This window comes from Ranitomeya variabilis, chromosome 1 (assembly GCF_051348905.1).
Source record: "Ranitomeya variabilis isolate aRanVar5 chromosome 1, aRanVar5.hap1, whole genome shotgun sequence".
Taxonomy (NCBI): Eukaryota; Metazoa; Chordata; class Amphibia; order Anura; family Dendrobatidae; genus Ranitomeya; species Ranitomeya variabilis.
Window position 1 is genome coordinate 664,582,928 of NC_135232.1, and position 16,978 is coordinate 664,599,905.

Sequence of the window (16,978 nt, forward strand, 5' to 3'; positions counted from 1 at the left end):
GACAAGAACCACCTTCTACCTGACGGCATCCGTGGCACCTCTTTTGATTAGCAGGCCAGTGGCTAACGTGTTGACGCCCCTTGGAAAAGCAGTGGCGAGACAGTTTTTGTGGACACGGATTACGTTTTTATATAATTTTCTATACACAAACCTACATAGGAACACTCCTAGGATTGCACTAAGCACTTGGTTGCACTGCACTAGTGATGAGCGAGTATACTTGTTGCTCAGGTTTTCCCCAGCACGCTCGGGTGACCTCCGAGTATTTATGACTGCTCGGTGATTTAGTTTTCATCTAGGCAGCTGAATGATTTACAGGTACTAGACAGCTTGATTACATGTGGGGATTCCCTAGCAACCAGGCAACCCCCACATGTACTCAGGCTGGCTAATAGCTGTAAATCATTCAGCTGCGTCAACAAAAACTAAATCTCCGAGCAGTCATAAATACTCGGAGGTCACCAGAGCGTGCTCGGGAAAACCCGAGCAACGAGTACACTCGCTCATCACTACACTGCACTTTATTTTTTATCTCTATTGGCAATACCAGTTGCTCAGCTAATGGAGATGTAGTATGATTGCACTGAATACTTTTAATCTATCTGGACTATATTATATTCCATTTAGGCATGTATTATTGTTTAACTGCTTTTGTGATAGATCTGTAAAAATTGAACTACTTACATGGTTATATATAGCCAGTGTCTTACATTGTGTGATAGTTCAGGTAATCACTGCTTTTTTATATAGATTTTTTTTATATTTTTTAAATAAAACACATTTTTATGAATTTTTAGCATATGTCTCTTCTTAGACCTGTGACTAAATGTTCTCAGGCTGTGATTTAAGATATATTTAAAGTGGAAAATTAGGATTAGTGTGCTAGTGTAAATGAGGTTGTTTCTGCAGCATGTGAATGAGCACCTCAAAGCCCCATCTGAGATATCACATCTGTCACGTGGCCTCATTCATGCACAGTGAATTTTTAAGCCTGACACCAAGTTTCTGCACTGACCGCTGCTTCAAAAACTAAACTAATAGTTTCATAGTGATCTATGACGCTGTTGGTTCTGGGATATAAACTCACACTCGAGCTACAATGCAAATGCCCAAACCGCGCCAGTATAAGAGTCGTATGGATGATGTCTTACTGTGGGGTTCATTCATTTTTGCTCTAAAATTGGGCGCAAATGTTTCAGTTCCTGGAAGTTTTTATCTGAATACATTGCAAGCCTGGAAATTTTCTGGTAAAACGTCAAGGATTGATGATATATGAATGTTGAAAAGGACTGTAGGTTGTTTTTATAAGTTCAGAGCTTTCCTGGAGCCTCGGAGCACAGAGCTGCAATGTCAATGCCCCGACACCAATTACAATGTGTTTGATGTAAGAGTCTCAAGCTTGGAGCAATCAATAAGAATGACATCAAGACTCTTTGTTGTTGATTACGGTATTTCACGGAAGTTAACCATTTATCACTTAGAATCTTAACTTCAATAATGGAAAGTGTCAATAGGTGATATTTTTTTGTCAAGCCCAATTCATGGCCTTTCACATCCTGAAAGCATGGCCTAAAGTATGTGGAGGTTCACATCTGATTTTCTCGGATGAAGAGATGGGAATAAAAATCCTTAATTCTGTCAGACTGTAAAAATCTAACTGCACTCAGATGTCATCCGAGTGCAATCCAATTTTATCCATGGACCCACTGACTTGCATGGCCAGGTGTGATCCGATTATCGGTGGCAAAATGTACATGCTGCAATTTTTTTTTCTTCATTGGACAGAACTCATTCTGCATCCCTGTCTGTTCATGGAATAGTGTCAGGAGCTTCATTTACAAGATGTTCTCTATTCTGAAGATGCTTGTTTGCTACACTTTCAGGTATATCTGTGTAGTGAGCGATGACAGCAGACAGGAGCCCATGTTCATAGCGTGCCAGCTCCCACACCGTGCTCCTGTAGTGTCAGTGTGCAATCGTAGGGATGCAAATTGAGTTCAGGCAATGATCGCTCTGGGCAAGTGACCACTGTCAGGATCAGGAGGAGTGAGCCACGCCAAAGGCGCATCGAAGCCTTTCATTTGCAGATGGATGAACAATCGATTTGTCAGCAACTAATACTGTAAAATGTATATTGCTGCCATGATCTTTATAGGAGCTGACACCCCAATATTACTGTATAAGTGGTTTATTTTTGCATTTTGGCGGTGACTGACTCACTTTAAAATGTTAGAAAAGGAAGAAATCAGAAACAAGGAACTTGCAGGGTGGAGCCTCCTACAAGCGAGCAATGACGGCCATCATTATCGACAAATTGCCACAAGTAAGATTAGAAGCCAGGATGAGGTTACTGAATTTGATCTTGGGTACCTGGGATGGTAAAGTTGTTAGAATTGCCAGAGAAAGGAAACCAAATGATAGTTTCAGACATGGAGGCTGATTTTGACATTTCCAAACCCCACCTTTGCCTCTAAAGGTGCGTTCACACTATATGAGGTGTTCCCAAGAACTCTATTTGGGTAGGTTAAGGCTACGTTCACATTTGCGGTCAGCGCCGCAGCGTCGGGCGCCGCATGCGTCATGCGCCCCTATATTTAACATGGGGGCGCATGGACATGCGTTGTGCTGCGTTTTGCGCCGCATGGCCGCAAGCGTTGGACGCAAGAAACGCATCAAGTTGCATTTTTTTTGCGTCCAACTTTCGGCCAAAAACGACGCATGCGGCGCAAAACGCAGCGTTTTAGCGTGCGTTTTGCCGCGTTTTTGTTTGCGTTGTGCGCTGCGGCGCCGACGCTGCGGCGCACAACGCAAATGTGAACGTAGCCTTACACCGCCATTTTCTCTCAAAAAAGGTCCTATTATTCTGATAAGGCCGGGGTCACACTTGTGAGTGCAATGCGAGAAACTCACACAACAACCCTCTCCTTTCTGCTAGGCTTGTCCATCCGAATGCGGTCCAGTGTTTTTCACAGACCAATTGACTTGTATTGCCGATTTGGATCCGACACTCAGATTAAAATCGAACATGTCTTTAACTTTTTTTCTTAGATCATTTGGTCTGAGGAAAAATAATTGTACATGTTCACAGACCCATATAGTAAAATAGATACAAGAGGTATCTGTGAAAACCACGGACAGCACTCATCCGAGAAAATCTGTAGCGTCCACGAGCCCTTTCAATGACAATCGCGCAGTCTAAACAGGCTGACAATCACCTGATGAATATGCTCAGCAGCACATTGTCCTGTGTAATCAGCACTCGTGCTGCCGAGACCTGAGTGATCTATTACTGATCGATCTGCTTGCATCTGAGGAGCAGTCTGGCTCTGTAAACAGGATATGAAACGACTGCTGGTCAGCAACAAGTGATAACCTAAGACTACCTGGAGAGCAGATACTGGTAAAACATGGGGTTACACAGTGTGTGCCATGATAACACAAGACCCACTTAAATAAAATAAACACACAACAACTTAGTTATGGAATATAATGGCCGTGGCGTTTTATTTTGGGTTACCTTTAATAAATTAATCATTCATATAATAATAAATAATAAAACCATCAACTGAATTGAAATATGACCAAGACATCCAATCCACCTGGAAAACCGGGCGATTTTCCCACAAATTAAACGACACGACATAAAATAAATAGGGAGGGAGGGAGGCCAGGATCTTCTTTCTTTCTGACAGGAATGACTCTGACCGTTAGAAACATCTGCTATTTATAAACAAATTCCCGCATTTTTTGTCTCTGCCAATCAGAATCAAAGAAAAAAGGCGGCAAGCCATCTGACAAAAACCGGTTTGAACCTGCTCGTGCCCAGTACAGCTTACTCAGGAACTAAATTAACCCTTTCAGAAAAAACCTTATAACTTCATGAATCCATATAACATAATTTAATTTTTATATTAATCCATAGGGGTCTGTGTTCTCATGAACTAGAGCTAGAGCTAGAGCTAGAGGAGGGCTTCCATAAACCTCAGTTGCGATCTCTAGTTGCTTTTTTCACTGTCCTTGAGCGCTGCATTTTAGCGAAGACGGCTCTGTGTGGTACCTGGAGAGCGGGAATCAACTGGAGCCCCCCAGGGACTGATTCTGTGCTGGGAAATGTGGGAGGAACATGAACAAAAGAAAGTCTATTGTTTGTCACTCTGGTGGAAAATGGAGGAAAATTGCAATCACATTAGCATTAATACAACAAGTTTCCCTGAATGGAAACACAGCATGAAATCTCCAGCTAACCTGCGAGAACAGAAGAAGTGAAATGGAGAAACGGCCTCCTTAATTTAGATTTATTTTCCATGACGTGATGTTCAGAGTAAATGACAGATTATGTGCTAAAGTGGCATCCTATGTTCTTGGAGTGATCCTAGAAAACAACTTGTATAACAGCCCTGAGTACCTGTACTGGTGCGATAATATGCGCTGCGCTCGCATCCCTCATTTTAACCCCTGCACGATATACAGAAAAGAAACCATCCACGACTCGGTGTTACGGCGTGGTCATGTAGTGTGTGAGATGTGCGCACCTTCCCCCTTCTCTAGCCTCATCTTGAAAATGCATCCGAAAACCACTTCTTGTAAATTGCAATAAGTGAGGGCTAGAAAGGAAGCGCAAAGCCAACTGTGAGAGACAAAAAGAGATCAGAGACTTTCCTGTTTAGTATGTGAGCAGAGAACATAAAAGGAACTAGCAAGTGGGACCTATCTTTTAAAGGAAATCTGTCACCAGGTTTTTATTAGCATTTAAGAGCAGCATAATGTAGGGTCAGAGGCCCTGATTCCAGTGATGTATGACTTACTGAGCTGCTTGCTGTAGTTTTGATAAAATAATTGTTTTGTCTGCTGCAGTTCTCTGAATGCTGAGCTCAGTATAACCCCGCCCCCACCACTGATTGGCAGTGTTCTGTGTACAATGTGCATAGGCAGTAAGCTGCTAATCAGTGGTGTGGGTGGGGTCATACAGAGCTCATGAGTATAGAGGTTTACTAGTCCTCTAGTGATAATCTCCTGTTGATAAAAAAAAGTGACTTTATCAAAACTACAGTAAGCAGCTCAGTAAATGAAATATTGCTAGAATCAGGGTCTCTGTCTACATTATGCTACTCTAAGATTAGATGGCAAAGACCTGGTGACAGGTTCCCCTTAAGGGGCTCTTAGTCATTAGAGCAAAGTCAGCTAATTTCTGCGGGACTAGCCAATTGTATATGTTGGCCTTTTGAAGCTTCTCCAATATCATCTGAAGGAAGAAATGGCATGTTACATTTCAGTACCCAAGTCTTTTGTTCTTAGGAAAGTTAAGCTAGCACATGAGTTGTTTAGAAGTGGCTCACCTCCTTTTCCCCAATGAAAATGCATGCTCAGTTGAACAGAGTGTGCATGTGTATGGAGAATTGGAAGAATTAGCTGTCTGCTGAACAAGTTATGCCAATAACTATTAAGAGCATAGGCACATTTAAGGGCTGTCCAGCCTAGGGGTTCAAGTCTGAAATCACTTTATGTGACTGCAGACTTGTGAATCCTTACAGTATGCACACTGTCAGGATTCTCTGATGCCTGGAGCGAGCGGTTGTGTCACCTTAAATACGTGATTTGTATACTTCCGGCCACATTATCAGTAGAAGTATGTAGCCTTATTCAATACATTTATATTGAGCGAAGCCACGCACGTCTAGTCAGCATGTGACCGCATCACATCCTTGCAGTCAAACGCCTTACCACTCCTGGCACTGGAGAATCCTGGCAGTGCGAAGTGTGTATGCTGTAAGGATTCACAAGTCTGCAGTTTCAAAGATTAAGTGCGGACATGAACCCCAAGCCTGGGCAACCCCTTTAATATTGTAGCCTGATGCCTTTGTCATGGAGAACTAAGGACAGCTGTGAGCACAAAACATTCTCTTAAAATACCAAGGGACTAGAAAAGTGCCTGATACACCATAGTTGGCAGGAAGAACAGGCTGTAGGGACCTCATTTGGTTATGTATAATGTATGGGATTTTTTTTCCACATAACCCCATCATACATACTAGCCAGCCCCCCACACAAGAAGCTGACATCATTCAGTAGACCTCCATTGATATTCCCAGACTGCCTTCTAAACAGTATAAATGTGAGCATAAAATGAAGGGGTAATTCACTTTTAGACAAAACTTGCTTAATCACTTCAAGGCCCTATGTAAAATAAAAGCAATCAATACTCATCTCCTACCGCGGTGCCATTTTGTAAAAAATGTCGGTGCTGCTATTCTCGGCCGCCGCTGTAGTAGTTGTGTATACATTTTAATTTTAGACCTATAGGTTTCCATGGTAACAGACTACAAATGAAATGTGTAGTCTGATGCTGCAGCAGTACTGCGGTGTCCTCAACTTCCTGCTAATGTATACTCAGTAGATTAACAAGTAGCGTTTGAAACAAGTAATGATTTTTATATAACACAAGAACTTTGTCCTTTGAGAGCATTTATGACCTATCTTCCTTTTTACGCCATGATGACACCTGTATTTACCAGCAGCAGCATGGACGTCGTCATATTGACACCTATATTTACCAGCAGCAGCATGGACGTTATCATATTGACACCTATATTTACCAGCAGCAGCATGGACGTCATCATATTGACACCTATATTTACCAGCAGCAGCATGGACCTCGTCATATTGAACACCTATATTTACTAGCAGCAGCATGGACGTCGTTGTATCCTGTACTGCGCTGCGTGTTGTTCTGAGCAGGAAAGAGTTCCTGTTAGTTTACTAGATTGCATTCAGCGGCTGTAATCTTTATAACCCTTATCTTTTTCAGATGCTGATGGGAATGTTTGCCAGGGCAGCGAGCTGGTGCAGATCATGCTGACGATGCATGGTTTCCTAATCCCTTCCGCTGACCTGCTCAACAAGCTGAGGACACTATATCCTTTACTGCATAATGCAGACATTGTTCCGCCATGAATATTCCAATATTTTGCTTTAGGCCATGTTCAAATGCTGCATTTTTTGCTGCTATTTATGAAAAAAAAAACTGGGTAAAAGTAGCAGCAAAAACAGCATCGGTTAGGAATTGTGGGAACACTGTCTTAGACTTAAGGCCATGTTCACACGCTGCGGATTTTGCTGCGGATCCACAGCAGCTTTCCATGTGTTTACAGTACAATGTAAACCTATGTGAAACGCAATCTGCAGTGCACATTCCGCAGCATGTCACTTCTTTGCGCGGAATCCGCAGCGGTTTTACACCTGCTCCATAATAGAAAACCGCAGTGGAATCCGCACAAAAACCACAGTCTCAATCCGTGGTAATCCCGCAGGTAAAACACAGTGCCTTTTACCTGCGGTTTTCACAAATCTACTGTGGAAAAATCCGCAGACCTCAAGAATATATGTGCACATACCCTAAAAGTAACCTCAAACCACATTTTTTTCACCATTTCTGCATACCTTGTGAGCAAAAACGTAGCGGCAAATCTATTTTTGGTGCAGATTTTTGACCTCTCATTAGTATTGGTGAAATCTGCAGCAAAAAATGCTGAAATAATGGACATACTGCAGATTGAAATCAGCACCAAATCTGTAAGTCACAAATAAGCAGTGTGTGCACACAGCCTAAACTGCTGCAAAATGGTGTGGGGGAGTCCAGTCTGCACTTGGTGTTAACCCCTTCTCGCACCTTGACATGCAGTAACTGTATGACACCGTCATATGTTATACAGCTGGCATCTGCCTCTAGCAGCAGCGACCAGAGGTAGCTCCGATCACTGATGTTTAACCATTTAGATGCTGCTGTCAATCACAGGGGTACCAATGGGTAGCCATGGCAGCTGCTGCCAACAGAAGATCCACATCACTACCATCGTGGTCCTCCTATGAAACTTAGGCCGTGTTTTGTTTTTATAGGATATTGTCAGTTTCACTGTGGTAGTAGTACAAGCAGATTGAAGTCCTGGGGATGAGGGAGGCAAAAAAATTATTTAAAAACATTTTTTTTGTTGTTTTTATTCACAGGTCTCAAATCTTAATCAGTGATTTTATCAAACCTACAGTGAGCAGCTCAGTAAGTGACACATCATGGTCTCTGCTCCTGCTGGTGACAGATTCCCTTTAAACCACCTCCCTTTTTCTAATTAAAAAAACAAAGATGTGGTATTTTTAAAATAGCCATTGACATTTTTTTGGTCAGTCAGCTCCATCGACTAAAAAAGAAACAGTTACAGGTCTTTAAAAATGGAGACGCAAACCTTTTTTTTTAACAAAGTTCTGAAATATTTCCTAAACATTAAAATAATGAAAAAAAATCCTATAGAAGTTTGGTATATCGCCATAATCATACTGCCCCGAAGAATCACGAGCTTCGGTCATTTTAATGTACGATGAATGCTGTACAAAGAAAACCCCAAAACAATGCCAGATTTTTTTTTCCTTCACCCGCCTGTATTTTTTTTCGTCTTTCAGCACGTTAGTGAAAAAAAAAAGACCCTATCCTAAAGGGGTTAAAAGTTTGGAAACAGTACTGGTAAATTATGTAAGTCTGTACAGTAGCCGATATCTGCTGCAGTTTTACTGATCTGAATTTAGAAACCTCTGATGATACATACGGGTTGGGTTTAGCAGAACTCCAAGTATAATGGCTGAAAATGAGTGATAAAAGGTTGCTTGGTTACATCCGTCTGCGCAGGAGTTTTTGAGACTGATTTATCAGACGTGAATGGATTATTTTTTTTGCCTTGCTTTGTCTCAGACACCTTTGATTGTGTCAGTAATGATGTAAGTAATGAGCAGACGCATAAGGAGCGGAGCATGTGTGTTGGTATTGACAGGCGTGTGCTCATGGAGCTGCGGATAATGAGGATACTCAAGGGGGAGGCATAACCTGGCAACAGAGAGATTACGTCCAATGCTTGTTTATTGTATAACCTACATAAGCCTGGAAAATAGAAAACCTTCTGTAGCCCATACATTGGGCGACACAATACACAGAGCTGATGCCCTCTACAACTTGTCTCCATTGAATTGCAAGCATCAATTTTTTTATTTAATCTCCTGTAACCTCCTACTCTTCTCGATTTTTTTTTTTTTACCTTAACTGATATTCCCAACATATGAGACGGCTCTGGAGAAGCGGTCATTGATGTTCTGCCTCAAAATCTGCTACTTTGTCAGGTGATATGACTCTCCAAAGGTTGCGATGGAGACCACTTTTTCACGTCTCGGACAAGCAAGCTTTCCAACCACGTAGTGTTACTAACCCCCAACAATTTTTCATGCCAGGTACTGGATTACAGAACTTTGGACCATGTTTAAAATGGACTCGTGTCTAACTCAGAACATGGAAGAATTCCAGGAGATGGTGCGAGCGCAAGGAGAAGAGTCACACTGGCATCTTCTTGACACAGCTCAAATGTTAGTAGCTAGGAACGGAAGGTCTTTCTATTAATCTACTATGGTTCTAGTATGCTTGTGAACATGCCATAAAAATTTACCTAAAACGATATTAGATTTTTACACAAGTTTTAGAAAGTAGATAAAGAAAACCAGATAAAAAATAAGTCACAAATATTAGACTTTGTCATTTTTTAACATGAGGAAAATTATTCAATATTCAATACACAATTTTGAGAGTAAAAAAAAGTATGTGAACCTTTGCTTTCAGTATCTTGCGTGACAAGTTGTGCAGTAATAACTGCATCTAAACATTTCTGCTAAGGCTGGAGTCACACATAACGTATAAAAAAATCGGTCCGTTTTTTACGGATGAGAATCGCATCAATATTCCCTGAACAGTGATCCGTATGTCATCTGTGTGCAATGCGAGGATGCGATTTTCTCGCATCATCAGTGTGACATCCGTATGGCGAGATTTTGTCACCGGCTTGCAAAATAGACATGGCCCAGAAAATCATGAATAAATAATGTGGAAGCCTATTTATTGGCTCCACAAGTTCCATCCTACAAACGAAAAAAATTGCGTGGTCTCCCGAGCAATTTTCTTCCCCAGGGAGAGAAAGCCGACCGCCAGGGCAGATATTTGAAGCCTGGGAAGGGGTTAATACCCATGGATCTTCCCAGTCTATGAATATCAGCCCACAGCTGTATATTTAGCCTTTACTGGCTATTCTAATAGGGGGACCCCACATCATTTTTTTTATAATTAATAGCCAGAAAGGCTATACAGACAGCCGTGGGATGATATTCATAGCCTAGGAAGGGGCAATGGATATTGACCTCCCTAGCTAAAAATACCAGCACCCAGCTGCCCCAGAAAAGGCGCATCTATAAGATGCGCCAATTCTGGCACTTAGCCTCTCTCATCCCACTGCCCTGTAGCGGTGGCATATGGGGTAATAATGGGTTAATGTCACCTTGCTATTGGCGCCTTCTCTGGGGTGGCTGGGGACAGATGTTTTTAGCAGGGGGGGGCAATAACAATTGTCCCTTTCTAGGCTATTCATATATGCCCTCAGTCACTGGTTTTCCCTCTCTGGTGAAGAAAATTGCGCGGGAGTCCACACAATTTTTTTCTTTCAATAAATTTGTTAATTTAACACCTACATCTCCAAAATTTAACACACACAGAGTACTAACATTTTTAGTCAGGGTCATATATAAATCTATCTGATATGCAATGGTTTACTGTATGTAAACCATGTGTCATATCCTGTCGGCTTCTGCAATGATTTTACAGAAGCCGACAATTGAATTATCGGCTATTCTGCTACCTAACTGAAATATAAATATATATATATATATATGTATATGTGTATCAATTAAATATATATGTATATATATATATATACCTATCTATGTGTATACATTTATTTTATCTATTCTATTTTAACCTGTCAGTGTGACTTTACATTACAGCGCCCTAAATTGCCGGCTTTCTATAGGACACCAGTGCGTATTTCTTGCAAGTCATGGTCCGTGTGTAATCCGTTTTTTTCTCGCACCCATAGACTTGCATTGGTGTTTCTCAGCTGAGATACGCGGACAATCGCAGCATGCTGGGATTTCTCTTGCACATATAATACAGCCGAGAAAAAAACGGACGATGGGAGCTGCCCCATAGATTAACATTGGTCCGAGTGCTATGCAATTTTTTCTCACATAGCACTCGTCCGTCTTTCGCTCTAGTGTGACTCCAACCTAATTGTTGATTTGTCCTGCCATCGGCTTGGAGGAATTTTAGCCCATTCCTCCCTACAAAACAGCTTCAACTCTGTTATGTTGGTGGGCTCTCTCTCCCATTGAACTACATACTTCAGGTCATTCCACAACATTTCTACAGGATTATGGTCAGGACTTTGACTTGGCCATCCCTAAACTTGAACTTTACTCCTCTTATCCATTCTTGTGTAGAACGACTCCTGTACTTTGGGTCACAGTTTTGCTGCACAATACACATTCTGTTGCGATTCATCCCTAGGACAGATGTCCTGACATTTTCCTTTAAAATTTGCTAAAAAAGTTCAGAATTCACTGTTCCATCAGTAACGACAGCCATCCTGGCCCAGATGCAGCAAAACAGGCTCAAACCATGATACTACCACCACCATGTTTAACAGATGATCTGAGGTTTTTATGTTGTAATGATAGGTTTGTCTTTCTGCAAACATAATGTTTCTCATTTAAATCAAAATGCTCTATTATGGTCTCATCCACCCACAAAACATTGTGTGAATAGGCTTCTGACTTGTCCAGGTGACCTTTCGCAAATTGTAGGCGGGCAGCAATGACTTTCTCCTTGCAATCCGATCATACTGTACATACCATTGTTCAGTGTTCGTCTGATGGTGGACTCATGAACATTAACATTAGCTAAATACAAGAGAGGCCTTTAGATGCTTCGAGGTTACCCTGGGTTGCTTTGTGCCCTCGACGATTATTATACGAAGGAGTGATTTTTATAGATAGACCACTGCTGGGGAGGGTAATAATGGTCTTGAACTTTCACTATTTCTGCACAATCTGTCTGTGGATTGGTGAAGTCCAATCTCTTTAGTGATGTTTTGTAACCTTTTCTACCTTGATGAATATCAACAACTCTTCTTCTGAGGACCTCAGAAATCTCCTTTGTCTGTACCATGGTATACTTCCACAAACATGTGTTGTTAAGTTCAGACTTTAATAGATCTCTGTTGTTTAAATAAACAGGTCAACCACTCAAACATAATTGTTACCCTATTGATTAAAATTTTGTTGTAATCCTAAAGGTTTACATACTTTTGCCACTCACAGATGTGGTACTGGATCATTTTTCTGAATAAAAAAATGACAAAATGCATTAATTTTGGCCTATTTGTTTGTTTTAGTTTTCTTTGAGACTAATGTGAAAATTTGATGTAGTTTTAGATCAGATTGATGCAGAAATATGGAAAATTCGGAAAGGTTTACAAACTTGCAAGAACCACTCTGTCTATAGATCATTTATCTCACGGTGGCTCAGTGGATAGCAATGCCGCCTTGCAGTGCTGAAGTCCTGGATTCAAATCCCACCAAGGACAATATCTGCAAGGAGTTTGTATGTTCTCCCCGTGTTTGCGTGGGTTTCCTCCGTGTACTCTGGTTTCCTCCCACATTCCAAAAGACATACTGATAGGGAATTTAGATTGTGAGCCCCAATGGGGACAGTGATGATAATGTGTGCAAACTGTAAAGCGCTGGAGAATATGTTGGCGCTATATAAAAATAAAGAAGAAGATTATTCTCATTTTTATCTGTTTATCATTTTATAATTTCCTATCTCTATCATTCTAGCAGCTCTCGGGAATGGTCAAGAAAACTGACACAAAGGATAAAACCTAACTGTAGCAAGAAAAGGAAAGTCTCCCTTCTGTTTGACCACTTGGAGCCACAAGAACTAGCAGAACACTTGACGTATCTAGAATTCAAATCATTCCGTCGAATTTCTGTGAGTGAACTAAAATATGGCAACGATATGGGGGATTTGTCTCCGGACTATTTCAGCTGTAGAGTATCTTTTAAAGCAATGTTCTGTTAATCTGCCTGCACGTTTGACTAAGTATCCATTAGCATGACTAAGACAGGTAGCCACTAGCAAGACTACATGAGGATAGGACTTTTTGGAGGACAATTCAGTTTGGTACTATAGGAGGATATACAGGAACTACTAGGTAGGAGATAGGCTTCTTTGATCATACGTTCTTCTTCCATCACCAATACCATTCCATATAAAAGAAAAGTATATCGCACAGTTTTATATTTTATTCCACACACAAAAAATGTCATCTTGATATGTGCTGATTAGAATGGGATCAAGATGAGATTTTGTCCTTCATCTGGGGCCTGTAGATTCATCAAATGTGCTGTGAGTTATCTATATTTCATCTGCTCATGCCATGTGAAAAGAGCCTAAAGATGCCCATACACATTAGTGACGACTTTAAGGCTAAGGCTTCTTTTTTTAAACGACACCAATTGAAAAATTGTTTTAGTCACTGGTGAAAGAGTGTCATTATCTTTAAAGAAGTCATCTGTGTTTAAAAGGTTGGTCTTTGGAAAGAGCGTTCCAAGAAAGATTATATGGTGTCATTAAATGTGTTTGGCAACATCTGTGAAATTATTGTTCATCAGATAATCATTGAACCATACATCAAGTGTGTGTAGCCATGTTCCCATGAGAGATTATACAGTGGTGGGTTATAGCTTCTAAAAAGCCCCAAAAGTTAGTGGTCTTGGAGCTCAGCCATATAAGTGATCTGAGCTGCAAAACTAATCATAGTCAATGGACAAGAGTAGGGCTGATTCTTCTACTAGAATTGGAAAATTGGTTCTTGACAATATCCAAATCTGTGTAGACAATGGTGTAAGTGACTACTTTGGTCTTAACACTTTTCAATACTACTCTTCTTTAACGACAATACCTTTAGAATTTGTAGAGATGATGACTGTAGAGCTAAGTCATTAGCTCTTCTAGCTGCACGTTCCTGTATTTCAATATCTCCATAGTCTTAGATCAACCCATGACAAAACCAAGCTGAAGCATAGATTAGAACGATATACAATAATGAAATTTAGGAGACCAATCATCTTTTATGAGAAGTAACTTTTCATTACTGGGGCGCTCAATATCTGAAGGTTTTGTGAATACTTTTGTAGTTTCTAAGTCTTTGATATCCCATATGCTCCAGTCATTTTGGGTCATGTGCTAAATATGTTGGGTAGATCATTTAATGTTGGTTCTTTATAAGAATACTGATTTCTATGGTTCTTTTTTAGTTTTCTGACTATCAGAACTACATTGTGAATGGTTGCGTAAAAGATAATCCCACAATGGAACGGTCAATAGCTCTCTGCAATGGGATTTCTCAGTGGGTTCAACTCATGGTCTTGAGCCGACCAACTCCACAGTTACGAGCTGAAGTTCTCACCAAGTTTATTCATGTGGCTCAGGTAAACAGTCGTTTATGTCCACGTGTCCAGGTATATACAGCTCAGGACACCAATATCACTTACTTTCTGTGTCCTTACAGAAACTTCAGCAGTTGCAGAATTTTAACACGCTGATGGCAGTCATTGGAGGTCTTTGTCACAGCTCCATATCTAGGCTTAAGGATACTAGTTCTCATGTTTCTCATGATGTGCATAAGGTGCGTACTAAATTAAACAAGGATACGTACAGAAAATGGACTGTCCTGTCATATTCTCGTGCTAATTGAAAAGACTGGGGGGCATTACAGCGAGAATAACTGAAAGCTCTAGGGGGATGTAAAGACAAGTATGAAGCTAGTTGGCATTCCTTGGCCCTTCACGTAATATGTAAGCATTAAATAAACATATGCATTTTTTTGTAGGTCCTTAATGAAATGACAGAGCTCCTGTCCTCCTGTAGGAATTATGATAATTACCGCAGAGTATACAGTGAGTGCAGCAATTTCAAGATTCCCATTCTTGGGGTGCACCTGAAAGATCTGATTTCTCTCTATGAGGCCATGCCTGACTTTCTGGATGAGAAGCAAATCAACGTGCCAAAGTTGCATTCCATGTACAATCATATCAATGAGCTCATCCAGTTACAAAATATAGCGCCCCCTCTGGATGCTAATATGGATCTCGTACATCTCCTGACAGTAAGTAAAGTCTACCTAAACTACCATATTCCGGCTAAGCCTTCAATTTTCCCCCACTGTTGTAATCTCCTATTTTAAGCGGAAAGGGTTTGAGCTTACAAAAACATGGCTTCTCTCATGCAGAAACATGGCCATGCTTGCTTAGCCGCATTAATTTACACTGGGTAAAGCTACAGTTCCAGACCCAGTCTATGGACAAGAGTGACACTATATGTAAAACAAAGCAACTATGTTTTTGTAATCTCATAAAAAAAAACCTTTAACTCCTCTATAAAGGTCATTGCCAAAACTTTAGAGAATCACACAAGTTTTGGTTTTCACAAAGTTTGCTGCTTCAGTGTTTTCAAATATTTTGGTTGGATGTTTCTATGGTGCCTGGAGTACAATTATCAGCATTTCATGAATTTGTATTGACAAATACATCAGGTTTATGCACAGACTCAATATTTCTAGCATTAATCTTTATTTTTTAAGACTTCTTTTCTTCGTCCTGGCAGCTGGATATCAGCTTCTGAACCAAATCCTGACTGATGGCCGACCATTCTTGGATGAGATTTGGAGAGTTTCCTGGCCATGGATCCAAAACTGAGCCACTTATTTATCAACTAGATGGTGGCCCGATTCTAACACATCGGGTATTCTAGAATATGCATGTCCACGTAGTATATTGCACAGCCCACGTAGTTAATTGCCCAGCCACGTAGTATATTGCCCAGCCACGTAGTATATTGCCCAGCCACGTAGTATATTGCCCAGCCCACGTAGTATATTGCCCAGCCCACGTAGTATATTGCCCAGCCACGTAGTATATTGCCCAGCCACGTAGTATATTGCACAGCCTATGTAGTATATTGCCCAGCCACGTAGTATATTGCACAGCCACGTAGTATATTGCCCAGCCACGTAGTATATTGCCCAGCCACGTAGTATATTGCCCAGCCACGTAGTATATTGCCCAGCAATGCAGTATATTGCCCACTTACGTAGTATACAGCACAGAGCTACGTAGTATATTGCCCAGCCACATAGTATATTGCCCAGCCACATAGTATATTGCCCAGTCATGTAGTATACAGCACAGAGCCACGTAGTGTACTGCTCAGTCACGTAGTATATTGCCCAGCCACGCAGTATATTGCCCAACCACGTAGTATATTGCCCAGCGACGTAGTATATTGCCCAGCCACATAGTATATTGCACAGCCACGTAGTATATTGCCCAGTCACGTAGTATATTGCCCAGTCACGTAGTATATTGCCCAGCGACGTAGTATATTGCCCAGCCACGTAGTATACAGCACAGTGCCACGTAGTATATTGCCCAGCCACATAGTATATTGCCCAGCCACATAGTATATTGCCCAGTCACGTAGTATACAGCACAGAGCTACATAGTATACTGCCCAGTCACGTAGTATATTGGCCAGTCACGAAGTATGCACCGTATCACTGTTAAAAAAAAGAATTAAAATAAAAAATAGTTACATACTCACCCTCCGTTGGCTCCCGGATCGAAGCGGTTACCGATGCTCCCAGAGAGAAGCGGTTACTGATGGTCCTCGCGCTCCGGTCTGAAGAGTGCATTGCGGTCTCGCGAGATGATGACATAGCGGTCTCGCGAGACCGCACGTCATCATCTCGCGAGACCGCAATGCATGGAGCGGTCACCGGGGCATCGCGAGGAGAGTCGGTAACCGCTTCGATCTGGGAGCATCGGTAACCGCTTCGATCCGGGGGCCAACGGAGGGTGAGTATGTAACTATTTTTTATTTTTTTTATTATTTTTAACATTAGATCTTTTTACTATTCATCCTGCATAGGCAGCATGAATAGTAAACGTTGGTCACACAGGGTTAATAGCAGCGTTAACCGAGTGCGTTACACCGCGGTCAACG

General features: G+C 41.3%; 1 protein-coding gene across 3 annotated transcripts in view; it reads left to right on the plus strand.

The window, feature by feature from the left end:
- Nucleotides 1-16,978, plus strand: part of RASGRP1 (RAS guanyl releasing protein 1) — a 67,430-nt gene that overhangs the window by 27,832 nt on the left and 22,620 nt on the right. For 2 of the 3 annotated variants that reach the window (XM_077263603.1, XM_077263582.1), the window contains exons 3-9: nucleotides 6,806-6,911; nucleotides 9,094-9,156; nucleotides 9,265-9,396; nucleotides 12,751-12,904; nucleotides 14,233-14,406; nucleotides 14,487-14,603; nucleotides 14,808-15,083. In XM_077263603.1, the coding sequence (XP_077119718.1) occupies nucleotides 6,806-6,911; nucleotides 9,094-9,156; nucleotides 9,265-9,396; nucleotides 12,751-12,904; nucleotides 14,233-14,406; nucleotides 14,487-14,603; nucleotides 14,808-15,083 (1,022 nt within the window). The remainder of the gene's footprint in view (nucleotides 1-6,805; nucleotides 6,912-9,093; nucleotides 9,157-9,264; nucleotides 9,397-12,750; nucleotides 12,905-14,232; nucleotides 14,407-14,486; nucleotides 14,604-14,807; nucleotides 15,084-16,978) is intronic. The other variant, XM_077263592.1, reaches the window with a different exon arrangement.